This window comes from Drosophila teissieri, chromosome 3R, assembly GCF_016746235.2.
Source record: "Drosophila teissieri strain GT53w chromosome 3R, Prin_Dtei_1.1, whole genome shotgun sequence".
Lineage (NCBI taxonomy): Eukaryota > Metazoa > Arthropoda > Insecta > Diptera > Drosophilidae > Drosophila > Drosophila teissieri.
This window is the reverse complement of record NC_053032.1, coordinates 16,254,364-16,273,120: the sequence shown is the minus strand read 5'-3', so window position 1 is coordinate 16,273,120 and position 18,757 is coordinate 16,254,364. Positions and strand designations below refer to the sequence as shown.

Genomic DNA, 18,757 nt, shown 5'->3' with positions numbered 1-18,757 from the left:
AATATACCGATGCATTTCAAATGCACCTGGTCACACCTTTAAAGCAGTTGGCGGCTTTCGCGCAATTTGAAAAATACTTCTTATGAGTGGAGAAGAGGTTAAAATAACCTATTTTCATGCATTAGCATGGAACTATTTCAAATCCAAACATAAAAATACGTATTTTAGAATCAAGAACATCGACTTTTGGACATCATCGACTTTTCCCGTTTTTCAGTTATTAAAATTTTATTATTAATTTTTTCCCAATCGATAATGAGTAATTTATATGGTGATATGCTTTTACTCACGAGAGTTTGGCTCATCTCTAAAGACTATAAGTGTTTCGAATAAAGATAAGCTCCTTTGACCATAATCAGCGCAACACGGTTTGTAAAGATTCCTACCATGTCGAAATCAGAAGAATTAACATTCCGGCGTGCTCAAGCTGAAGATATAAAAGATGTGATCGCCATGATCCAGGTTGTGATTTGTTATATTTCCACTTTGATATCAATTTGAGATACTTTTCAATTGCTCTGCAGGAACTGGCCGACTTTGAGAAGATGAGCAATGGTCCCCAGCTAACTGAGGAAGGTAATAATAACAATGAAACAATAAATAATCCGCTAACGTATATTTGTATGGCAGATCTTAAAAGAGATGCCGGTCTCACTGGAGGCCAGGAGTATTGTGAAGTCTATGTGCTCATAGACAATGCAACAAAGTAAGTACTATAGTTTTTGCCATGAGTGGATTAACCGTTGGGCTTCTTTACCTGTTATTTACCTGTTTCAGTAAGGCGATTGGGTACTCAATTTGTTACAAGGCCTACTCAACTTGGCAGGGACGGTACTTCTTCGTCGAGGACATCTATGTGCGCCCAGAGCACCGAAAACGCGGCGCCGGGAAGCGAATCTTCCTGGAGGTTTCGGCGCGGGCCGTAGAGCTTGGGTGCCCGCGTCTAGAATTCAATGTTCTGGAGTGGAACCCCGCCCGCAAGTTCTACGAAAGCCTGGGTGCTGTGGACTTGACAGATAAAGAGGGCTGGCACTACTATCGCGTCGAGGAACAGCAACTGGCCAAATTGGCCGCGGATCTAAGTGCACAGAAATCCTAGTTGGATTTGATTTTCAATTTTACTACTTTATGGTAGAACGATAAATAATTAATAATACTTGACCATAGGCCATATGTGCTATGAGTACATTGCAATTAATTCGTATTCGATTTGGCTTCTCATTGATCACCCGCCACACTTGCTATGACATGGATCTGCATGCTCTTCGTGCAGTTGTAGACTTGACCAGGCGGAAAGGGATGCACCTTGGAGTGGGCATCGGTCTTACTTTTGCCCCCGGCAGTGTACTTGGACAATCGAATGCTGGGCATCGGTAGAAAGCCGGTGCTTAGCGGCATCACATCCAGCGATATGGAATGACTGTCGACGTCCTTCATGGATACGACACCTAAAAGGTTGAGTAAAAATCGTTAGTCAACAAGTACGGACAGTGGTTTCATTGAAATTAGCGAAATTGTCTTTTTCAGTGTTAAATGTTTCCAATCAAAAGCAAGGGAAAATCTAATTAGTGCTACGTGTGTCCTGTTCCAAACAACTTACCCATATCTTAAAATGCAAAAGTGAATCGTGTGTAGAGAAACAGAATTAAATCATAAGCAAAGAAAGACCGAATCATAAAAAGACCTCAACTTACCCGCTGAGCGACCGCATACGGCCCACAGATTTTGATCATTTAGCACCTCGTACATGAGATCCGTGTACGGATTCTCATGGACCTTGGTGATCTTTAGGTTCATGTTGCACACGGTGCGCAGCCTGCAAAGCTCATTTGGCTCCAGCTGCGCCTGCAGTTTAAAGAGCGTTGTGTAGTCCACCAGATCAAAAGCGCAACCATACGTTCTCCACACATCGGGCTGCGACAGCGATGCGTATTTGATTACAAAATGCACTTTAACGACGGGCAGCTCGTGCTCGGTTTTGAGGGGCTCAACTTGAATCTCGTACAGAAAAGTTACAGTCAGGGATTTGTAGATTTCCTAAAAGACAAGCATAGGATATCAGTAACTTTAGATATTTAATTGTATTGCAATTTACTTACAATGGGCTGCTGGGGCTCCGGATTTAGGTCCAACAGTTGCACACCGGGTACATCGCACTTGACTTGAGCATGCTGCAAAAGGAGGTGCGCATCCAGGCCCTTCATGATCACCTGTAGGAACTTCTGAGTACCACACGTGTGAAGCCGGCAAGTGGCCTCCATGGCTGGTTGAAAATCAACGGCGATTGGCAGTTCAGTTCGAGACCACGGACAATTGAGAGCAATGTGATGCTCATGGTGTTTAGACACCTTTCGGCCCGGCATATCAGTTAAGACCTCAAGTGGGATTTTACGTTCCTCGAACGATTTGAATTGCACTAGCGGCACTTGAAGCATGCTTTCAAAAGATTGGTCATCGTTATACGCTGCTTTTTCCTCCGTATTTCGCGCCTGGCGAATGCGAAGGTTCTTGGAGCAGCGCAGCGTGATTTTCGCATCGGGCGGAAAGATGAAACTGCCACCGGAGACATTTAAACTGATAGGTTGCACTATGCCAGCTATCAGAGTGTTGAACTCCAGCGAGGCACTTGCCGGCTTGGTGCTAATCTCAAAGCTGGAGGGCGTAAATGGCAGCTGTTCCGACAAGAACTCCAGGCTGGACATGCTGACACACAGCTAAAATAGACACAAAAAACAATGTTATTAAAAAAAAGGGCAAGAAAACTGTTCACTGAACATCCCACCCACCTGTTTGAATTGCCAGCAGCCCACTCGAGTTGCCTTTGCCTTTAGCTCAATTATGTTTACGCCCGGCTGAAGGGCAATGTTTTCCGCTTGAACAAAGTTGGTGAAGTCCGCCTGGACACTTGGCGAAAGTTTTCGCTTGGTGCTACTTGTGCGACGAACGGGTTGCTTGCTTTTGGGCAAGTCGCAGGCCACAGCAGCAGAGTGGAGGCGATTGTCCTGCTTGTAGACTAGCTGAAGTGAAACCTTTAATCGTGATGCGGTGTCCTTGCCCTTTACGGGCGACGGGGCGGCAGTTAGACTGACATTCTCCATGGCCAGCTCCAGAGAGGAAGCTTCCAACTCATAACAAAGCTTGATGTTTTCAGCTACGACCCCTCGCGGATAGAGGCTCTCAACTTTTAGCTGCACTAGAATATAATCATCCTGTATAATAGGTTTCTGGTTAACCACGTCGATGTCCAGGATGCGAAAGTGATCCTCCAGTACACAAAAGTTGGCATTCTCTATTGACGGTTGCGCCGAAAGCGTCGTCGTAAGTGTTTTCAGCGACTTGAGAAACTCGTCAAAGTAAAAGGTTCGCACCAAGGTCTCTAGTTCCGCGCAACACGAGATGGAGCTACATGTCTTGGTATAGGCCAGCGAGTCGCCCATCTTGCGGTAGCAGTTGGCTAATTCAAGCAGCGTCTGGGAGCTCAGCATGTGCCAGTTCTCTGCCTTCAGCTCCCTGAGAAGATCCGTAAAGAACCCAACAGCTTTATGCGGCTCATTTAGGGCACAGTAGAAGTTTCCCAGGTCCAGGCCAACCAAACGAGCCGATCGCAAGCGAGTCACATGCTTGTAAGTACTGATGGCCAGTTCTGCCAGCTCCAAGTACAGCTTCTGAAAAGCTTGATTAGAGCCCAGGGCTTCCTTTAGCTGCTCAGCCGCCGATTTTTTCGGCTTGCGGTTGGGAGACCGTTCTCGAAGCTGTGGTGTAGCCTGGAGGAACTGATGCTGCTCGGGCGGGGCATCTCCAATTCCCGACGATAGCTGCACCACTATGTGCAACTGCTCCGAAGTTGGCGTGCAGCCGGGCAAAAGGCCACACAGTTTGCCGAGCTCGTACAGCTTATCCTTGGCCAAGTTCCAGATGGGAGCACAGTGCTGGAAACAGGTAAGCTCATTGGGTTCCATGGCTTGTTCGCACAGCTGCAGAACTTCCAGAGCACATACGAACTCCCAGCAGCAAAGAGCGCCCTCCTGACACTCCAGCTTTATGAACTCCACCTCGCGCAGTGTCGAAAACAGGAAGTTCAGAAGCCTCTTGGCGATTTCAGGGATGTCATTGCAAGTAAGCAGAAGATAGGCTTGCCGTTCGAAAAGATAGTTGCGGAATTCCAACAGGGAAACGCCTTCATCGCGGATCTTGTTTCTCATTTCGAACTTGTCTGCTCGGGTTAGACATATTCCATGGAAAGCGTCCAAAGGCTTGCGAAAATGGTTTACCCACTGCTGCTTCTCGTTGAGGCCAGTGTGAGTTATGAGCTGTGAGAACATGGCGTCTAGCTCATCGTACTGTATCAACGCCTCGGTGGGCAATTCCAACTTTTCGAAGATCAACGCCAGGTCTTCCTGCATAAAGAAGTACTGGCGGAAGTCCCAGCCTTCAATATTTCGCTTTTCCCGCTTGCTACGTATAAGTTCCTCGTACTTAACTATGTTCCGATTGTAGCTGGTGAGCATAAGGAATCGAATACGCTGCACGAGGCAGCGGAATGACTCCGTGGATTTCTGTTCAAACTTTGCTGGGTTCAGCACGGATATGCAACGGTCGTCGTTCTTGGTGCCGAAATCCAACCGTATTTTATCCAGCACAGTGGTGCGTGGCATAAAGTTCTTTGTCTTCCGCATGTCCAGTGTTTCGACCAACAGAATCATCCAATCCGAGATGCCATAACTGGTTAAAGTTTTTAGCCAAATGTCGATCGCCTCTCTGATGGTGGCCTTGTAGGTGTCAACGTCCTGGAACACAGTAAATGTAGAGAATTCAGAGACTTCTAAAGGATCAGCCAACTCACATTGCACTCGGTGACGAAGATGTGCAGTATGGGGTGCTCCAAGATGCTCCAGTCGCCCTGTTTGTACTTCTCCAAGGCCGAAACATTGAACTGCTGGCTCTGGGCCTCCAGGCGAACATGTTTCGTGGGGCGTTGGAAAGTGCGTCGCCACTCGCAAGTGTCCAGCGGAATCGCATTCAGGATCTGGGACTCTAGCGACCGGAACAGCGGGCACGAGCCAGAATCTGTAAGTATAGTTATTGTAATGGCTTCATGGTGATAATTGTTTACAACTCACATGTTATTATAGGCTTAATCTGCATTGTTTTGGTAAATTTCTTGTGATTTTCGTTTGGCAAACGAAAGCCACACAACAATCTCAGCCAAACAGCTGATTAAGCGAGGGTGGGGGAAACGATTGTTGTTTGTTATCAATAATCGGTTGACAGGGCTTAAAAATTGTATTTATTTTTAAGAAATGCCCTTAAAGTCTAATTGCTAGCCTACATAAAAAAAATGAAATAATCTTATTAAACAGCTTTAACTATGTATTCAACAGGTGGGTTTTCAGCAGCCCTGGTCAAGGGCGTAGAGAAATAAGTTGTAGGAAGTGCAGAACTAAATATGTTAGGATGAACCAATATAAATGGTTTTTAATTGTTAGTTTATGCTTTCTTTTATTTTTTGGTTTCTAAGGCTGAAATTAATTAAAATAGGGTTTTTTAAACATATGTTTAGGGGTAAAAGAGCCCTTTGACCCCTCTTATACCACACCTTAGTTTTTAATGGCTTGGCTAAAAATCGATACCACCCACAGTCGCCTATCGAACAGCTGATAGTGAAATCAGTTTTGTAGCTAATTGGAGACGAAACAATGCAGAAATAATATTTGTGTTTCACACGCCAAAAAGACACACTTGAGAGAAACTTTCACTGAATGCTCGGCCAGGGCTCGACTGGAATCTAGCCAGACCCACCATGGACATGGCCAGAAGCATCTTTGGCCGCGACCACGAGGGTTACGTGGGCCGTGAAGAGCATACGGTGGGTCTTGATTGACCAGAAAAGATTGCTTATCATGGTAATTAATATTTATCGTTCCACTGCCAACAGCGCAAACTGCAAAACCTGGGCTCGGAAGACGATCTGGGAGAGCTGCCGCCCATGATGGAGGAACTGAGTGTGGCCGATGGCCTGCGACCAAATCCAGGGGGGCCATTCTCCGCTCTTACCGCTTCCATGTGGCCCCAAGAAATCCTGGCAAAGCTGGGTGGTGGCGCGGAATTGGCTTCCGGCCCAAACGATCAGCCGGAGTACCGATTTGACGAATTTGGATTCCGGGTGGAGGAGGAGGACGGTCCGGAGCAGAGCTCCAACAAATTGCTCAGCATACCCTTTGTGGAGGACGCGCAGCAGCGACTGCAGTGGATCGCCCACCTGGAATTCTCACACAACAAGGAGGCAACCGAGCTGAGCTGGGAGCATGTGGATGTGATTCTCCCACGCACAGAAAAGTTGCGCAATATGGTCCGTCAGGGTATTCCCCACACGTTGCGCGCCCAGATGTGGATGCGACTGTCAGGAGCGCTGGCCAAGAAGCAAAAGAGCGAGACCAGCTACCACGATATAGTAAAAGGTAGAACGGAACAGATAAGGGAGCTTATAAATACATATATAAAATTCAATTTATTTTGATAGCTTCTAGCAATGACCAGTTGATGACTTCGAAGCAGATCGAAAAGGACCTTCTGCGCATCCTGCCAACGAATGCCTGCTTTAGCAATCCGAACGGGACGGGCATTCCACGACTACGTCGCATTCTGAGAGGCATCGCGTGGCTGTTTCCTGACATCGGCTACTGTCAGGGAACCGGAGTGATCGTCGCCTGTTTGCTTCTTTTCATGGAGGAGGAGAACGCCTTCTGGATGATGGCCACCATAGTGGAGGATCTGCTGCCAGCTTCCTACTACAGCTCAACTCTTCTGGGAATTCAAGCAGATCAACGCGTGATGCACACGCTCATTGCCAACTACCTGAGCAGCGTGGACGAGTCCCTGCGGAAGCATGACATCGAGCTGTCTTTAATCACGCTTCATTGGTTCCTCACACTGTTTGCTAACGTGGTGCACATGAAGATTTTGGTGCGTATTTGGGACTGGTTCTTTTACGAGGGCTCCATCGTGCTGTTCCAGTTGACTCTGGGCATGCTCAAGGTGAAGGAGCAAGATCTGAAGCACCTCGAGAACTCCGCACAAATTTTTAATTCACTGTCCGACATTCCCGGCGAAGTAACTGACGTCGAAGTGCTTTTTCGCCAAGCCCTGGAGGTGGGCGGATCACTTAGTCAGACGGTAATCGACACCCATCGTCGTCGGCACCTGGCCTATCTCATGGCGGATCAAGGCCATCAGATAGGAAATCCAGAGGCTGCGCCCAATCTTCCCAAGCAACAGCTAGCCCGACGACAGGTGCGCAAAAGCAAATCCATCCTGGAAGCCTTTCTCTTCCGTGGCGACGGCAACGAAGGGGATCAGCTGAAGAACAAGAACATACGCCAGACGGAGATCCTGGTAGACCTAAGGGAGGCTATTCTTAAAGTGGGTCGCCATTTCATTACCATTGAACCTAAGCTTGCCGGTCACATTCAGCTGACTGCCAACTACAGCACCGAGTCGCATGCCAAGGACCACGAAAACTTTATCAATGTGGCAAGGACGCGAAAGCGAAGGGCTAAGGCCTTGCACGACTTTGAAAGACACGACGACGATGAGTTAGGATTTCGGCGGAACGACATCATTACAATCATCAGCCAAAAAGACGAACACTGCTGGGTGGGAGAATTAAATGGCCTGCGCGGCTGGTTTCCAGCCAAGTTCGTTGAGCTGCTGGACGAGCGAAGCAAGTTGTACACATCAGCCGGAGATGACGCCATTTCGGAAACTGTAACGGACCTGGTGCGAGGCACCTTGGCGCCGGCCATTAAGGCCTTTTTGGAGCACGGCATGAAGCGGCCCACTTTTCTGGGTGGACCAATACACCCTTGGCTGTATATTGAGGAGGCTGCCACCCGGGAGGTGGAGAAGGACTTTGAGTCGGTGTACAGCCGTCTTGTGCTCTGCAAAACGTATCGACTGGATGAGGATGGCAAGGTACTGACGCCGGAGGAACTACTCTACCGCTGCGTTCAAGCCATCAACCAGACGCACGACGATGCCCACGCCCAAATGGATGTTAAGTTGCGTTCGCTGATCTGTTTGGGTCTCAACGAACAGGTTTTGCACCTCTGGTTGGAGGTGCTGTGCGCTTGCCAGGAGGTCGTACAGAAGTGGTACCACTCCTGGAGCTTTATTGACTCGCCCGGCTGGGTGCAGATCAAGTGCGAGCTTCGCATTCTCTCGCAGTTCGCCTTCAATCTAAACCCCGACTGGGAACTGCCCCCAAAGCGCGGCAAAGAGTCGCAACCGCTCAAGGACGGAGTAAGGGACATGCTGGTGAAGCACCATCTCTTCTCGTGGGATCTGTGAGGCTTGCTGCCGCCTTGTAAAGAGTTCCAGAATCGTTGGCAATCAACTCCGCATCCAATATCTCATTGCCCCCTCTCCTTTCTATCATTTCTAAGTGCAATCGCAATCGCAATTCTTTGAATGGAAGCCTTCGCTTTTTAAGTACTTCTTTGTTGTCGTACGTCTAACTTAAGTGCTTTATCATAATGATCTGTAGCTGTAACTATACCTTTTAATCGCCCTATGTATAGCTCGAGCCGTTTGTTTACTTAATGTCCATCCATTATTATAAAACCTAGACCACACCAATCTACTAAATTACAAATGTAACGTACCTTTAATTGAAATCAAACCTTATAAAGTACATACATATTTATTACTATATACACATAGATGTTTAAATGCATTTCATTAAAGTTTAATATATATATATATAAATTGTACGCAATCCGCTTGAATTTAGTTACACACCAATCCCAGGTAGTCGTCCATCAAAGTGCCAATTGCAAACTAGAAGAATTAGAGCATTAACCTGCGAAAAATACTATCATTAAGGAGGGAACTTACAATTCCAGTGGCGTCCACTCGTGTTCCTACAATCTTAAGCCGAATCTTATCCTCTCCGGAGATAACCACGTCCTCATCCTTACTCTTGTAGCAGGGCGGATTGCCATTCGGGCAGAACTGCATGTCGGCGGGAATAGACTGAAAGGCGTGGACCATTAAAAAAGTTCAATCTTCAATCTTGAAGGGAAGCGTGCAATTTAACTTACATGATGCGAAATGAAGCAGGACAGCGGGCCGATCTCTGCAAACATGCCCACTTTGTTGATCTGTTTGACCACTGCGTCCAGAACTTCGCCCTTAAAAGGCCGAAAGACGATGGCTTTGTACTTGACCGGGTACACCACAAATCCCTGGCCCGGCTGGATGACACCGGACCCGATCTGGTCTATCGTCGTCACCGCTATCACGAATCCGTACTTTCCCGTGCAGGTGCCCTCCACTTCGGAGTAAAGTTTCTGCTTCACGGTCTCCAGCAGTTGCGGGCCAAAGTAACGCGGATGTAGCAGGATCTCGTGCTCCAGCGATATCTTCAGTGGAAGGTGTGGGTTTTAATATTTGTCGGCCTTTAGAGCTTATAAATACTCACGTGGTAAAACATTGTTAATTGTTCTTAAGTTAAAAAAACTAAAATAAACAGCCGGAACCTAGAAGACGCTGCCTTAAGTGTGACCAGATTCGGAAATATGGAAAAGACAGAGGCGCGAAATTTACCGCCAATAATTATAACGATCTATTTAAGGTAAAAACATTAAACTATTTTTTTATTAATTATGGAGTTAGGCGTTTATACCATTTTTTTATGATCAAAATAAAGCAGCCCATTTATTCAAATTAATCAAATTGAAAAGTAAAATATAAACTCAACTTCCTTATTGTTTTAATTACGTATTTATTAATAATTTACCTAATGACTTAGTCTTACAAAAACAACACAATCTAATCGTCCTTCAAGCCCGAGGTAAAATCTTGGGCCTCCCCTCCCTTCCTGAAGATCCGCACATACGCGAACTTTGGGCCAAACTTCCAAATGGCGACGTAGGGCAAGTAATAGGTCAGTACGTCACCCAGCCAAATGCGGAAGTTGAAATACCATCGCACCAGGGCGTACCTGTGCAGATATGTGACAAGGAATAGGCCGTAGCTGACTATGAAACGATCCCACCATCCCATGTCGTAGTAGTGCAGTTTCTGCTGGGGATCCCGTTCCACGCCGTTTTCATGATCGAAACTGAAGTACTCGTAGCCCTTAACGCAGGCCAATCGCTTGGCGAAGAATATGTTGGCGTTTACCGAAAGCATGGTGTTCATGTGCCACAAGCCATTAATCAACGCCTCGGTCATTCGGTAGAAGTCCTCACCAGTGTTCGTCAGAGCTGGTTCGTATACCTTTCGCATCACAATGTCCAGGCGAAGCTTTGATTCCGCCCAGTTCCTTGCGCAGATGTTGTACTCATCCTTGATGCCCAGCAGATAGCCGAGAACGCGCCACATATGCGTCGTGGCCTCCAGGAAGTCATGATCGTTCAGCTTTATGCGATGAGCGCCCATCGTTATGAAGCCAATGAATCCGAACTGTGTTAGGGCCAAATCCTTTTGGGTGATCTGCCCAGCTCCTTTGCGGGCGCACGCATGACTGGAGCGACTGTGGGCCCGTCTCACGGCCGCAATACTGGTCCAGAACCTGCTCCCACGGTCCGCAATGTTGTGGTTATACCAGGCTTGCGTGTGGAATATAGTACGCACATAGCGACGGTAGGCGGTGAACGCTGTCGAGGATTGACGTGTGCACGACAGCACCCGAAGAATAGAGGGAATAGCTAGCACAGCTATAAGACCAGCCAGCATTCCGGCGTTCATTACGAAGCGATACGTGCTGAAGTAGCTCTGACCACTGCAAAAAAGGAATACAGAATCATCAGAATTTATAATTTTTAAATTAACATATACTTACATACATATAGTGTTGAAAGATTAAATTAAATGTATGTATGTCGCACTTATTTGTTAGTAATATGCAAACCAGAAAATATAAAAATTGGTAAATGAGTAAAGACTAATTTGAATATTATGTACAGCCTTTTGAGTGCACAGGAAACCATGATAAATAATAGAATAGCAATATGGTACATACATATGTAACTACAAGCTCAGATACAGCCTATGTAAATGGAGATATTGTAATTATCGCAATTATTTCAGCTGTGCTTAGTTCACACAAATTGCAAATGGCTTGTAGGCCAATATGCAGTAAACAATTAGTCACGCAACTTACCGCCTGAATAGCTGCTCATCGTACCATGAAGGTAGCTCCAAGTCTGCCCCGCTGTCGCCCTCCTGACTGCCCTTCGTCATCAGGTGCTGCAGGTAGTCCTCGGCTGCCTGCTGATCCTGGACCAGCTTGCTAGGCCCCGCTGCATTATGACCATCTTTGGAATGCGGCGACGACTGCATTTTCCCACTGTTCCCTGGAAAGTGACGATCGAAGTAGAAAACGAGCTTGAGGGCCAAATTCGGATTACACAAGTGAAAGAAAGAAGACACAAACAAAATCGTCGGCGCGCCAAGAGAGAAAGTTTTTCATTCAACCGACCATCAAATCCACTGTGCACTTACACGCTTCACGCTTTGTGGGGTCGGGGATCTCAGATGAGTTGCTGGTGCAACTATCAACCTGCATGTCGGCCCAATTATTGCTTGTTAAACTATTTAGCAAATTCAATAGTTGAGCTCGTTACGTGCAAAAACATTTTACACACACAATAAAAAAAAAGCTATTAAGGTGAATCACGGCTGCCCCGCGTCGTTGCGGTTGGGGAAATTAACTGCAACTGCCACGGTAGCCCCAACAAGCAATAGTGGAGAGCCGGTCATTGGCGCCTAAGCTGATTTCGAATCATGCGAGCTGATAACGAATTAAGTAAACTTTGCTTATCCACTTTAGTGTGGCGGCAGCAGCAGCCGTTAGAATATACCATTTAAGAGCCCGAATATACCATAAAATACTAAACTTATGCCGATCTTTTGGTACGCTATTTAAATGATGTATTAGGATATATATATATCAATTGTATTTTCTTTGTTTATTAATAGTCATAATACACAAAGTTAAACCTTAATAACAGATGTAAAAGGGTAAGCACCGCGCAATGTCACAGCTACTGCTTCACCGTGACTCTGCTATTGTTATCGTAATCGAATATGGCAGTCGTCTGGACAATCGTTTGCATTGCATCTCTATCATCGACGACGCGCTTGCAAAAAAACGCAGGAAACTAGCCAAATTCCCATTTTGCGCTGACGTTACGCCGGTAAAAGTGTAATTGCCCGGCCAGGAATTGTCTCAATCCTTGCCTCAAAGACATTCGGTCTAGTGGTTGTTGCGAAAGCTTCCAGTACGTAGCGGGCTTTCGTAGTTTCTGTGCACACGTTTTGCCGCTTCGGCTTTTGTTTTGGCGCCCGATTTTTTCGGCTGCCGACTTTTGACGCAGACTGAGGAATTGCGTGCCCAGAAGTCTCGAAATGGTGGATCGCAGCGATAATGGTAAGTCCGGTTAGAAGTTAATCAGCGCAGTCTGTAATCATCGACCTTTAGCAGCGGAGTCCTTCGACGACGCCGTCGAGGAGCGCGTGATCAATGAGGAGTACAAGATTTGGAAGAAGAACACGCCGTTTCTGTACGATCTGGTCATGACGCACGCCCTGGAATGGCCCTCGTTGACCGCCCAGTGGCTGCCGGACGTGACCAAGCAGGATGGCAAGGACTACTCGGTACATCGTCTTATACTGGGCACACACACATCCGACGAGCAGAACCATCTCCTCATCGCCAGCGTTCAGCTGCCCAGCGAGGATGCCCAGTTCGATGGATCGCACTACGACAACGAGAAGGGAGAGTTCGGAGGCTTTGGATCAGTGTGCGGCAAGATCGAGATCGAGATTAAGATCAACCACGAAGGCGAAGTGAACAGGGCCCGCTACATGCCCCAGAATGCCTGTGTAATCGCCACCAAGACGCCGTCGAGCGATGTCCTGGTCTTCGACTACACGAAGCATCCCAGCAAGCCGGAGCCATCTGGCGAGTGCCAACCGGACCTGCGGCTGCGTGGTCATCAAAAGGAAGGCTACGGCCTCTCTTGGAATCCCAACCTTAATGGTAAGTGCGTAGCTGTACGTGGAGTAACGTCAGTGATAAAGTAATATTTATATATACTGTCTGATATAAGAACACTGAGCATAAACACATCTTAAATGCTTTGTGTCTTGAATGTATCCATTAATACACAACAATTTTATCCTCACAGGCTATTTGCTGTCAGCCTCTGATGATCACACCATTTGCTTGTGGGACATCAATGCCACACCCAAGGAGCATAGAGTTATTGATGCCAAGAACATCTTCACTGGACACACCGCCGTTGTTGAGGACGTGGCATGGCATCTACTCCATGAGTCTCTGTTCGGATCGGTGGCTGACGACCAGAAGCTGATGATCTGGGACACGCGCAACAACAACACCTCGAAGCCCTCGCATACGGTGGACGCTCACACAGCCGAAGTAAATTGCTTGAGCTTTAATCCCTACTCGGAGTTCATCCTGGCCACTGGCTCCGCTGACAAGACTGTGGCTCTGTGGGATCTGCGCAACCTCAAGCTAAAACTACATTCCTTCGAGTCGCACAAGGACGAGATCTTCCAGGTGCAGTGGTCGCCGCATAACGAGACTATTCTCGCTTCCTCCGGCACCGACCGCCGCCTACACGTCTGGGATTTGTCCAAAATCGGCGAGGAGCAGAGTTCGGAGGACGCTGAAGACGGACCACCCGAGCTGCTCTTTATCCATGGCGGTCACACTGCCAAGATTAGCGATTTCTCCTGGAACCCCAACGAGCCATGGATCATTTGCTCCGTGTCCGAGGACAACATAATGCAGGTCTGGCAGATGGCCGAGAATGTCTACAACGACGAGGAGCCCGAGATTCCCGCCTCCGAGTTGGAAACCAACACCGCTTAAAGCATCTGTTCCGCCTCCTTTAACACACCAAACTACAACTGAATCCGATAATGTTTTGGCCGTGCCCCATGTCCAGCTATCCAGCCTAAATGGCAATGGGTGCTCATTTTAATTTATATATATTTACATATTTTTAAAAACAAAAAGTAATTAAGCTCTCATTTGTCAGCAGATTGTACAATCTACGAATCTTTAATTAAAAATGATTACAAAAGCCAAGAATTGTGGTTCCTTTTTTTGAAATTAAATTCCAATTTACATCTCCAAGCGTAATTTATTTAATTCTATTCAAAAATTAACCACATTAAACTACCATGTATTTGTGTTTCTTGCCAAAGACCTCTATGTCTACACTAAGTGCCCTGACATCCTCTTTATGCCTTCTCGACGTGATTTTGCCACTAATGACGTCCCCTTCCTTCACAATCTGCGGCTTGTCAATGAAGAAAACCGTCTGCTTCCAATGGGTGGGCGTCGCAGTTGGAGATGTGCTGAACATGACGGCGGAGGGAAGTTCAAAAAGTGTGTCAAAATAGCCCACAAAGGCGGATAATCGTCCCGGTTTCGTGACCTTCAAGTTGAACTGGTGAGTGAAGTTTGGATAGTTCAGATCGACGGTCATTATGTCGAAGTTGGCTATCTGTTCGGGATCCGTCAGCATAAACTCTGCATCCACCACCTCCATGAGTGGCTCTCCTATCGATCGCTTTCGCAGATCGCTCATATCCACCTCGTAAACGTTTGACCAGAATTCCACTTGCTCGCCATAAAGCGTGTCGTTTCCATAGCCCAAGAGACTAAGTGTACAACGGCTGGGCAGTATTATACCATTTGGGTTGAGGTGGTTCTCTCGGGCGTAGATTATGCTGTCCAGCATTGATTCGTACAAGAGAAAATAGCCCATCCATTCGGATATGATAATGTCGTATTTGGCCACGGGGAGATCTGTGTCCTCCAGCCGTCCTTTGATCAGTTCAACGTTTTCAACCTTGTTCTTCCTGATAATGTCCATGGCCGTGTACACGATGTCAGAGTTGTCTATGCCGATGACGCGGGCGGCACCCGCCTTTGAGGCGAAAATGGAAAGGATTCCCGTGCCACATCCTACATCCAACACTGTCTTGCCTCGAACAACGGCTTCGTTTTGGAAGAGAGACGCGCGATATGTGCTGGTCCGCACCTTGTCGCTTAGCATTTCATGGTGGATGCCAAAGTGGGAGTAGCTTTTAAAGTATTCGTTGTCGAGACAGACATTGTTACGCGGTACACTTTTGCTGGAACCTTTGGAATCTTCGTCACCATGTACCTTTTGCAGTAGCGCCTTGAAGTCGTTGCGCATGCGTTCCATGTCCTCGTTGGCCTGCTGCAGCAATTGGGACTGCTCAGCAATCCGCTGTTGCAGCTCCGGAACCGAAGGCTGAGCCGGAGCGCTGTCTGTTTTGAGGACTTCATAGTCGTAGCAGAGCCAGGGCTCGTACTCCCCGGGCCGGAGGTACTTCTCATCTTGCCATAGAGCCTGTTCCGCTGACAATAACTGCTCGGCACTGATCTTGTTGGCTCTTATGTAGTTTATCAGTTTGATAAAGGAATACTGGTCCATTTGAAATTTAAGCTGAAGCTGCGACAGATTTACTTTGTGCCGGGCGTCGAGATGGTCAATGGCAATTGATATGCTTGCAGATGTTTCGGTGCAAAACAGACAAGTGGTTGGCTCATCGCCCTCGTCCATTGGTTCATCATCGTCGTCTATGTCATCGTACTCATCTTCGTCGGAGCTGGAACTGGCAGGCTCCTCTGGTGCCTCCTTCATGGGCTCCTCCTCTTTAGTGTTGTCTACAATGTGGGGGATAAATAAGTAATCATTTCCCAGAAATGAAAGCTGGCTCTCACCTTTGACTTCGGTGTCTTTCATGCTATCTTTGTTTGCAACTCTTATAGTCCAGCTGTCAGAGAAAAGAATTAAAGTCGCACGACGAAAATCACAAACTAAGAAACGTAAACTAAAACGTCTCTTTTTAAGCGGCGCCAACACGTGCAGAAATTAAGGAGGAAAAATAGCTTAACGCGTTTTGGATTATTTTAAATGTAGCTTTCGAGGGTATCACAGGGGATATCTTAATTAATCAAATTACTTTTTATTATGATGTGTAAACAGTGAAATTAGTATTGAGCTGGAATATAAGCTCCTTGCTTTTCTGCAACAAAGAAATTAATTTAAGAGTAAAGCATTTAAACATCATTTGCAGCAAAAAATATGTATTACAGGGTATTTAGGTCACCTTTCTATAAAATCACAGAAACACCGCATATGTGGTATTTTTCAGTATTTTTGAAGAGGCGTTATGAGCAGTATTGCGGCTGCCGCACTTGCATAATTCTAGTTGTAAATACAGTTTCTAATATGTTGCAGGTACTTAAATCCAATATATCAATGAAAATCCGTATAAGACATCTACTTTTATATTCCCAGGCTATAAAGACGCTTCGCTGGGCACAGCCAGTGCGGGCTCTTTCCTCTGTGACCGCCAGCCCCGGCATACAAGCCAATCTTTCACCTGCGGCACCCGCTCCGGAACCGGATAAATTATACAGCAAGCTGGAGATTGAGCTGCGTGGTATTGATCCTGCGGTTCTGAAGAGCTACACCTGGTTCGCCACTACAGCTGCCGAGCATTTAGGCATTGAAAAGGGCAAATGGTAAGAAGTAGGAACCCATCTTTTGAAAGCAATCTCTAACATTGTTGTAAATCCTTATGCAGCTGGTCACCTCGAAAGGCGCACCATGAGCGGATGACGCTCCTGAAGTCGGTGCACATCTACAAGAAACATCGCGTACAGTACGAGGTGCGAACACACTTCCGCTATATGAACTTCCACAAGCTGACGGGCTCCACGCTGGACACCTTCCTAGAGTACATTGAACGAAATCTGCCCGAGGGCGTGGCGCTGCAGGCTTCCAGGACTGAGCTGCAGCAGATCCCAGAGCACTTGCGCCAGCCGCCGGAGCAAGTGTAACCGAAATCAATTCGAGAGTAGTCCATAGTTATTAAAAGTTCAGCATGAGCTTGAGATTAGGCTAATAAACGAACAGAAGAACCAACCATCCGCACGGTAATCGGCCGAACTCGAGCCCCGTTCGCGATTAGCGAAGATAAGTTTTTGTCAAAATATTGAAATAAAAGTCGTATCTTGACACACACGATGGGATCCACTTGAAATGTGAGCAAACAAAATCGAGGCGGGTGCCCGCTGGCAGACCAGTAGCTACTTCAGACCGAACGGAAGCGAATCAATCAGCAGAATGCAGCGGGCACAACTCAATTCACAAGCCCTGCTGGCCATAGTCATCCTCTACGCATGCCTGTCGCCCGCTGTCTGCGTTTACGAGTCGAAGATCTTGTCGTTCCTTGAAGAGTTCCGCATGCGTATGTGCCACCCCATCCCGAATCTTGGTCTGCCCGCTTTGGACCCACTGCAGTTTGGCCCTGTCGCGACAGAATTGAACAACAAATACCTTGTGGAGTAAGCGAAGGCTAGCATATGTCCTAGTACGCGATATAAATTATTTGGTTTCTAGCTTCACTGGGTCAATCGACAACTTTCAGTTGCACGGATTGTCGGACTTTGATGTCCCTGCACTCAGTTTGACCCCGGTGCCCGGTTTGAAGAACACCATTAACGTTACCCTCCCACTCACGCACTTCGAGTCCTTATATACCGCCAAGGGATCCTTGGCATACATCCTGAACTTGGCCGGTGATGGCAATGCCGAGTAAGGCCAATTCTTTCAGTTTTAGCATAAAACAAATTTCTAACCATTTACTTACTGTTTTCAGAACCTCTATTAAAAACTTTTCAATCCTCATTTCGTTCCGATTGAGATCCGTGTCTCCCCTGGCCATATCTTCATTACAGATCGAGCTGGGTTTGGGAGAACTATGGATTAACTTTGATAACCTGATGGAAGAGGAGCGTATCAATGATTTTATCCATGCTTTGGTGAACGAATTGGGAGTAGAGCTGCTCGGCGACGTCTGGGATTATGAACAGGACACAGTGGTCTCTAAAGCCCAAGCGGTGGGTTTACAATTCAGGTTTTCAAAAGCAAACATTTTATAATTCAATTTCCATGGATGCCTTACAGGCCGTTAACAAATTCTTGGGACAGTTCACTTTGTCGGAGATTATTCAAATAATAACAGGTGGAGGAGGCGAAGGAGAAAGTGCACCCATATTTGAGGGCGTGGAACCCGATTGTAAGCTTGAAGCTAGTCCGACCAACTAAGACTGACTGTATAAATCCTTCTAGACTTATAGAAGCCAGTATTTTAAATTAGCTTAATAAATATACATATGTACGTTTTTATAAATCGCGGAACATGGGTAAGCTCTGGAAAATATACAATTTATAGACCGTTTGACGTTTTAGCCACGTTTACTGTCTATGTGATAAGGACTATTGAACTATCAAAAACCCATTTGCATTTAAATCCGTCCGTTATCAGCTCCCGTATGCCCGATAGCGCGCTCAACAAAGCCTTTTGTTACCTACAAACACGGAATAGTTGGTATGGGGTCTCGATAAGCGTTATTTTCACAACCTATTATTGATTTATGGCAGCCTTGTCGGATTATAAAAAGAATAGGCCATATAATTCCTAAAACTTACTGGGGGCCAATCATTTTGTGACCGTGCAATGCCCAGAAAAAAGCCGCTTTATCAATATATGCAACCGACATCTTGGTAATCAAACGTCGAAACCTTTGAAAATGTATGTCGAAATATCAGATTGAAATTCTTCAGTTGCCAAGATAATGTATACCACTTAGGCGTTTCCCGCTGTGATAGCAAAA

The 18,757-nt window shown here is 46.6% G+C and overlaps 9 protein-coding genes across 12 annotated transcripts; 5 read left to right on the top strand and 4 right to left on the bottom strand.

The window, feature by feature from the left end:
• Window positions 1-306: 306 nt before the first annotated feature.
• Window positions 307-1,194, top strand: LOC122619272 (thialysine N-epsilon-acetyltransferase). Its single transcript, XM_043796097.1, has 4 exons — window positions 307-462; window positions 525-576; window positions 631-706; window positions 778-1,194. Exons 1-4 carry the CDS (start codon window positions 388-390, stop codon window positions 1,097-1,099), a joined length of 525 nt encoding a protein of 174 aa, XP_043652032.1. The 5' UTR covers window positions 307-387; the 3' UTR covers window positions 1,100-1,194.
• LOC122619271 (trafficking protein particle complex subunit 10) lies at window positions 1,105-5,235 on the bottom strand. 2 transcript variants are annotated; one of them, XM_043796095.1, is made up of 7 exons: window positions 5,121-5,235; window positions 4,844-5,067; window positions 2,787-4,787; window positions 2,100-2,714; window positions 1,695-2,037; window positions 1,601-1,606; window positions 1,105-1,448 (listed from the first exon to the last, which is right to left on the bottom strand). In XM_043796095.1, exons 1-7 carry the CDS (start codon window positions 5,143-5,145, stop codon window positions 1,219-1,221), a joined length of 3,444 nt encoding a protein of 1,147 aa, XP_043652030.1. In that variant the 5' UTR covers window positions 5,146-5,235; the 3' UTR covers window positions 1,105-1,218. The 2 variants fall into 2 exon arrangements, with proteins under 2 accessions (XP_043652030.1, XP_043652031.1); XM_043796096.1 differs by lacking the exon at window positions 1,601-1,606.
• A 416-nt stretch (window positions 5,236-5,651) lies between these two features.
• Window positions 5,652-8,709, top strand: LOC122619473 (small G protein signaling modulator 3 homolog). The gene is made up of 3 exons (XM_043796443.1): window positions 5,652-5,866; window positions 5,936-6,458; window positions 6,521-8,709. Exons 1-3 carry the CDS (start codon window positions 5,801-5,803, stop codon window positions 8,344-8,346), a joined length of 2,415 nt encoding a protein of 804 aa, XP_043652378.1. The 5' UTR covers window positions 5,652-5,800; the 3' UTR covers window positions 8,347-8,709.
• On the bottom strand, window positions 8,662-9,573 carry LOC122619474 (DNA-directed RNA polymerase II subunit RPB7). Its single transcript, XM_043796444.1, has 4 exons — window positions 9,479-9,573; window positions 9,099-9,419; window positions 8,893-9,030; window positions 8,662-8,835 (listed from the first exon to the last, which is right to left on the bottom strand). Exons 1-4 carry the CDS (start codon window positions 9,488-9,490, stop codon window positions 8,785-8,787), a joined length of 522 nt encoding a protein of 173 aa, XP_043652379.1. The 5' UTR covers window positions 9,491-9,573; the 3' UTR covers window positions 8,662-8,784.
• A 194-nt stretch (window positions 9,574-9,767) lies between these two features.
• On the bottom strand, window positions 9,768-11,815 carry LOC122620771. Its single transcript, XM_043798385.1, has 3 exons — window positions 11,506-11,815; window positions 11,165-11,357; window positions 9,768-10,783 (listed from the first exon to the last, which is right to left on the bottom strand). Exons 1-3 carry the CDS (start codon window positions 11,567-11,569, stop codon window positions 9,829-9,831), a joined length of 1,212 nt encoding a protein of 403 aa, XP_043654320.1. The 5' UTR covers window positions 11,570-11,815; the 3' UTR covers window positions 9,768-9,828.
• A 294-nt stretch (window positions 11,816-12,109) lies between these two features.
• Window positions 12,110-14,125, top strand: LOC122620526 (chromatin assembly factor 1 p55 subunit). Of its 2 annotated transcripts, none has more exons than XM_043798026.1 (3): window positions 12,110-12,433; window positions 12,488-13,045; window positions 13,194-14,125. In XM_043798026.1, exons 1-3 carry the CDS (start codon window positions 12,412-12,414, stop codon window positions 13,901-13,903), a joined length of 1,290 nt encoding a protein of 429 aa, XP_043653961.1. In that variant the 5' UTR covers window positions 12,110-12,411; the 3' UTR covers window positions 13,904-14,125. The 2 variants fall into 2 exon arrangements, with proteins under 2 accessions (XP_043653961.1, XP_043653960.1); XM_043798025.1 differs by having other exon boundaries at window positions 12,485-13,045.
• Window positions 14,054-15,954, bottom strand: LOC122620525 (protein arginine N-methyltransferase 1). The gene is made up of 2 exons (XM_043798024.1): window positions 15,794-15,954; window positions 14,054-15,736 (listed from the first exon to the last, which is right to left on the bottom strand). Exons 1-2 carry the CDS (start codon window positions 15,813-15,815, stop codon window positions 14,208-14,210), a joined length of 1,551 nt encoding a protein of 516 aa, XP_043653959.1. The 5' UTR covers window positions 15,816-15,954; the 3' UTR covers window positions 14,054-14,207.
• Window positions 15,955-16,221: 267 nt separating this feature from the next.
• LOC122620529 (28S ribosomal protein S10, mitochondrial) lies at window positions 16,222-17,105 on the top strand. Of its 2 annotated transcripts, XM_043798028.1 has the most exons (3): window positions 16,222-16,313; window positions 16,374-16,600; window positions 16,663-17,105. In XM_043798028.1, the coding sequence occupies exons 1-3, from the start codon at window positions 16,305-16,307 to the stop codon at window positions 16,916-16,918; spliced, it is 492 nt and encodes a 163-aa protein (XP_043653963.1). In that variant the 5' UTR covers window positions 16,222-16,304; the 3' UTR covers window positions 16,919-17,105. The 2 variants fall into 2 exon arrangements, with proteins under 2 accessions (XP_043653963.1, XP_043653964.1); XM_043798029.1 differs by lacking the exon at window positions 16,222-16,313 and having other exon boundaries at window positions 16,335-16,600.
• A 99-nt stretch (window positions 17,106-17,204) lies between these two features.
• LOC122620528 lies at window positions 17,205-18,263 on the top strand. The gene is made up of 4 exons (XM_043798027.1): window positions 17,205-17,425; window positions 17,481-17,675; window positions 17,740-17,980; window positions 18,048-18,263. The coding sequence occupies exons 1-4, from the start codon at window positions 17,205-17,207 to the stop codon at window positions 18,186-18,188; spliced, it is 798 nt and encodes a 265-aa protein (XP_043653962.1). The 3' UTR covers window positions 18,189-18,263.
• The last annotated feature ends 494 nt before the right edge of the window (window positions 18,264-18,757 follow it).

What these genes read in the sequence shown, in the direction of transcription:
- LOC122619272 (XM_043796097.1), top strand. Translation starts at nt 388, where the DNA reads ATGTCGAAATCAGAAGAATTAACATTCCGGCGTGCTCAAGCTGAAGAT. An exon ending in TCCCCAGCTAACTGAGGAAG is followed by an intron (nt 577 to 630) that starts GTAATAATAACA and finishes TTTGTATGGCAG; the next exon opens with ATCTTAAAAGAGATGCCGGT. An exon ending in CTCATAGACAATGCAACAAA is followed by an intron (nt 707 to 777) that starts GTAAGTACTATA and finishes TACCTGTTTCAG; the next exon opens with TAAGGCGATTGGGTACTCAA.
- LOC122619271 (XM_043796095.1), bottom strand. Translation starts at nt 5,145, where the DNA reads ATGCAGATTAAGCCTATAATAACAT. An exon ending in GCTGCTGGCAATTCAAACAG is followed by an intron (nt 2,715 to 2,786) that starts GTGGGTGGGATG and finishes TGTCTATTTTAG; the next exon opens with CTGTGTGTCAGCATGTCCAG. An exon ending in CGGAGCCCCAGCAGCCCATT is followed by an intron (nt 2,038 to 2,099) that starts GTAAGTAAATTG and finishes CTTGTCTTTTAG; the next exon opens with GAAATCTACAAATCCCTGAC.
- LOC122619473 (XM_043796443.1), top strand. Translation starts at nt 5,801, where the DNA reads ATGGACATGGCCAGAAGCATCTTTGGCCGCGACCACGAGGGTTACGTG. An exon ending in TGGGCCGTGAAGAGCATACG is followed by an intron (nt 5,867 to 5,935) that starts GTGGGTCTTGAT and finishes CACTGCCAACAG; the next exon opens with CGCAAACTGCAAAACCTGGG. An exon ending in CTACCACGATATAGTAAAAG is followed by an intron (nt 6,459 to 6,520) that starts GTAGAACGGAAC and finishes TTATTTTGATAG; the next exon opens with CTTCTAGCAATGACCAGTTG.
- LOC122619474 (XM_043796444.1), bottom strand. An exon ending in CCTGCTTCATTTCGCATCAT is followed by an intron (nt 9,031 to 9,098) that starts GTAAGTTAAATT and finishes CACGCCTTTCAG; the next exon opens with TCTATTCCCGCCGACATGCA. An exon ending in GAGTGGACGCCACTGGAATT is followed by an intron (nt 8,836 to 8,892) that starts GTAAGTTCCCTC and finishes TAATTCTTCTAG; the next exon opens with TTTGCAATTGGCACTTTGAT.
- LOC122620771 (XM_043798385.1), bottom strand. Translation starts at nt 11,569, where the DNA reads ATGCAGGTTGATAGTTGCACCAGCAACTCATCTGAGATCCCCGACCCC. An exon ending in CCCCACAAAGCGTGAAGCGT is followed by an intron (nt 11,358 to 11,505) that starts GTAAGTGCACAG and finishes GTCACTTTCCAG; the next exon opens with GGAACAGTGGGAAAATGCAG. An exon ending in GATGAGCAGCTATTCAGGCG is followed by an intron (nt 10,784 to 11,164) that starts GTAAGTTGCGTG and finishes CCTTTTTTGCAG; the next exon opens with TGGTCAGAGCTACTTCAGCA.
- LOC122620526 (XM_043798025.1), top strand. Translation starts at nt 12,412, where the DNA reads ATGGTGGATCGCAGCGATAATG. An exon ending in GGTGGATCGCAGCGATAATG is followed by an intron (nt 12,434 to 12,484) that starts GTAAGTCCGGTT and finishes ATCGACCTTTAG; the next exon opens with CAGCGGAGTCCTTCGACGAC. An exon ending in TTGGAATCCCAACCTTAATG is followed by an intron (nt 13,046 to 13,193) that starts GTAAGTGCGTAG and finishes TTATCCTCACAG; the next exon opens with GCTATTTGCTGTCAGCCTCT.
- LOC122620525 (XM_043798024.1), bottom strand. Translation starts at nt 15,815, where the DNA reads ATGAAAGACACCGAAGTCAAAG. An exon ending in GAAAGACACCGAAGTCAAAG is followed by an intron (nt 15,737 to 15,793) that starts GTGAGAGCCAGC and finishes CCCACATTGTAG; the next exon opens with ACAACACTAAAGAGGAGGAG.
- LOC122620529 (XM_043798029.1), top strand. Translation starts at nt 16,335, where the DNA reads ATGAAAATCCGTATAAGACATCTACTTTTATATTCCCAGGCTATAAAG. An exon ending in GGCATTGAAAAGGGCAAATG is followed by an intron (nt 16,601 to 16,662) that starts GTAAGAAGTAGG and finishes ATCCTTATGCAG; the next exon opens with CTGGTCACCTCGAAAGGCGC.
- LOC122620528 (XM_043798027.1), top strand. Translation starts at nt 17,205, where the DNA reads ATGCAGCGGGCACAACTCAATTCACAAGCCCTGCTGGCCATAGTCATC. An exon ending in AACAACAAATACCTTGTGGA is followed by an intron (nt 17,426 to 17,480) that starts GTAAGCGAAGGC and finishes TTTGGTTTCTAG; the next exon opens with CTTCACTGGGTCAATCGACA. An exon ending in TGGTCTCTAAAGCCCAAGCG is followed by an intron (nt 17,981 to 18,047) that starts GTGGGTTTACAA and finishes GATGCCTTACAG; the next exon opens with GCCGTTAACAAATTCTTGGG.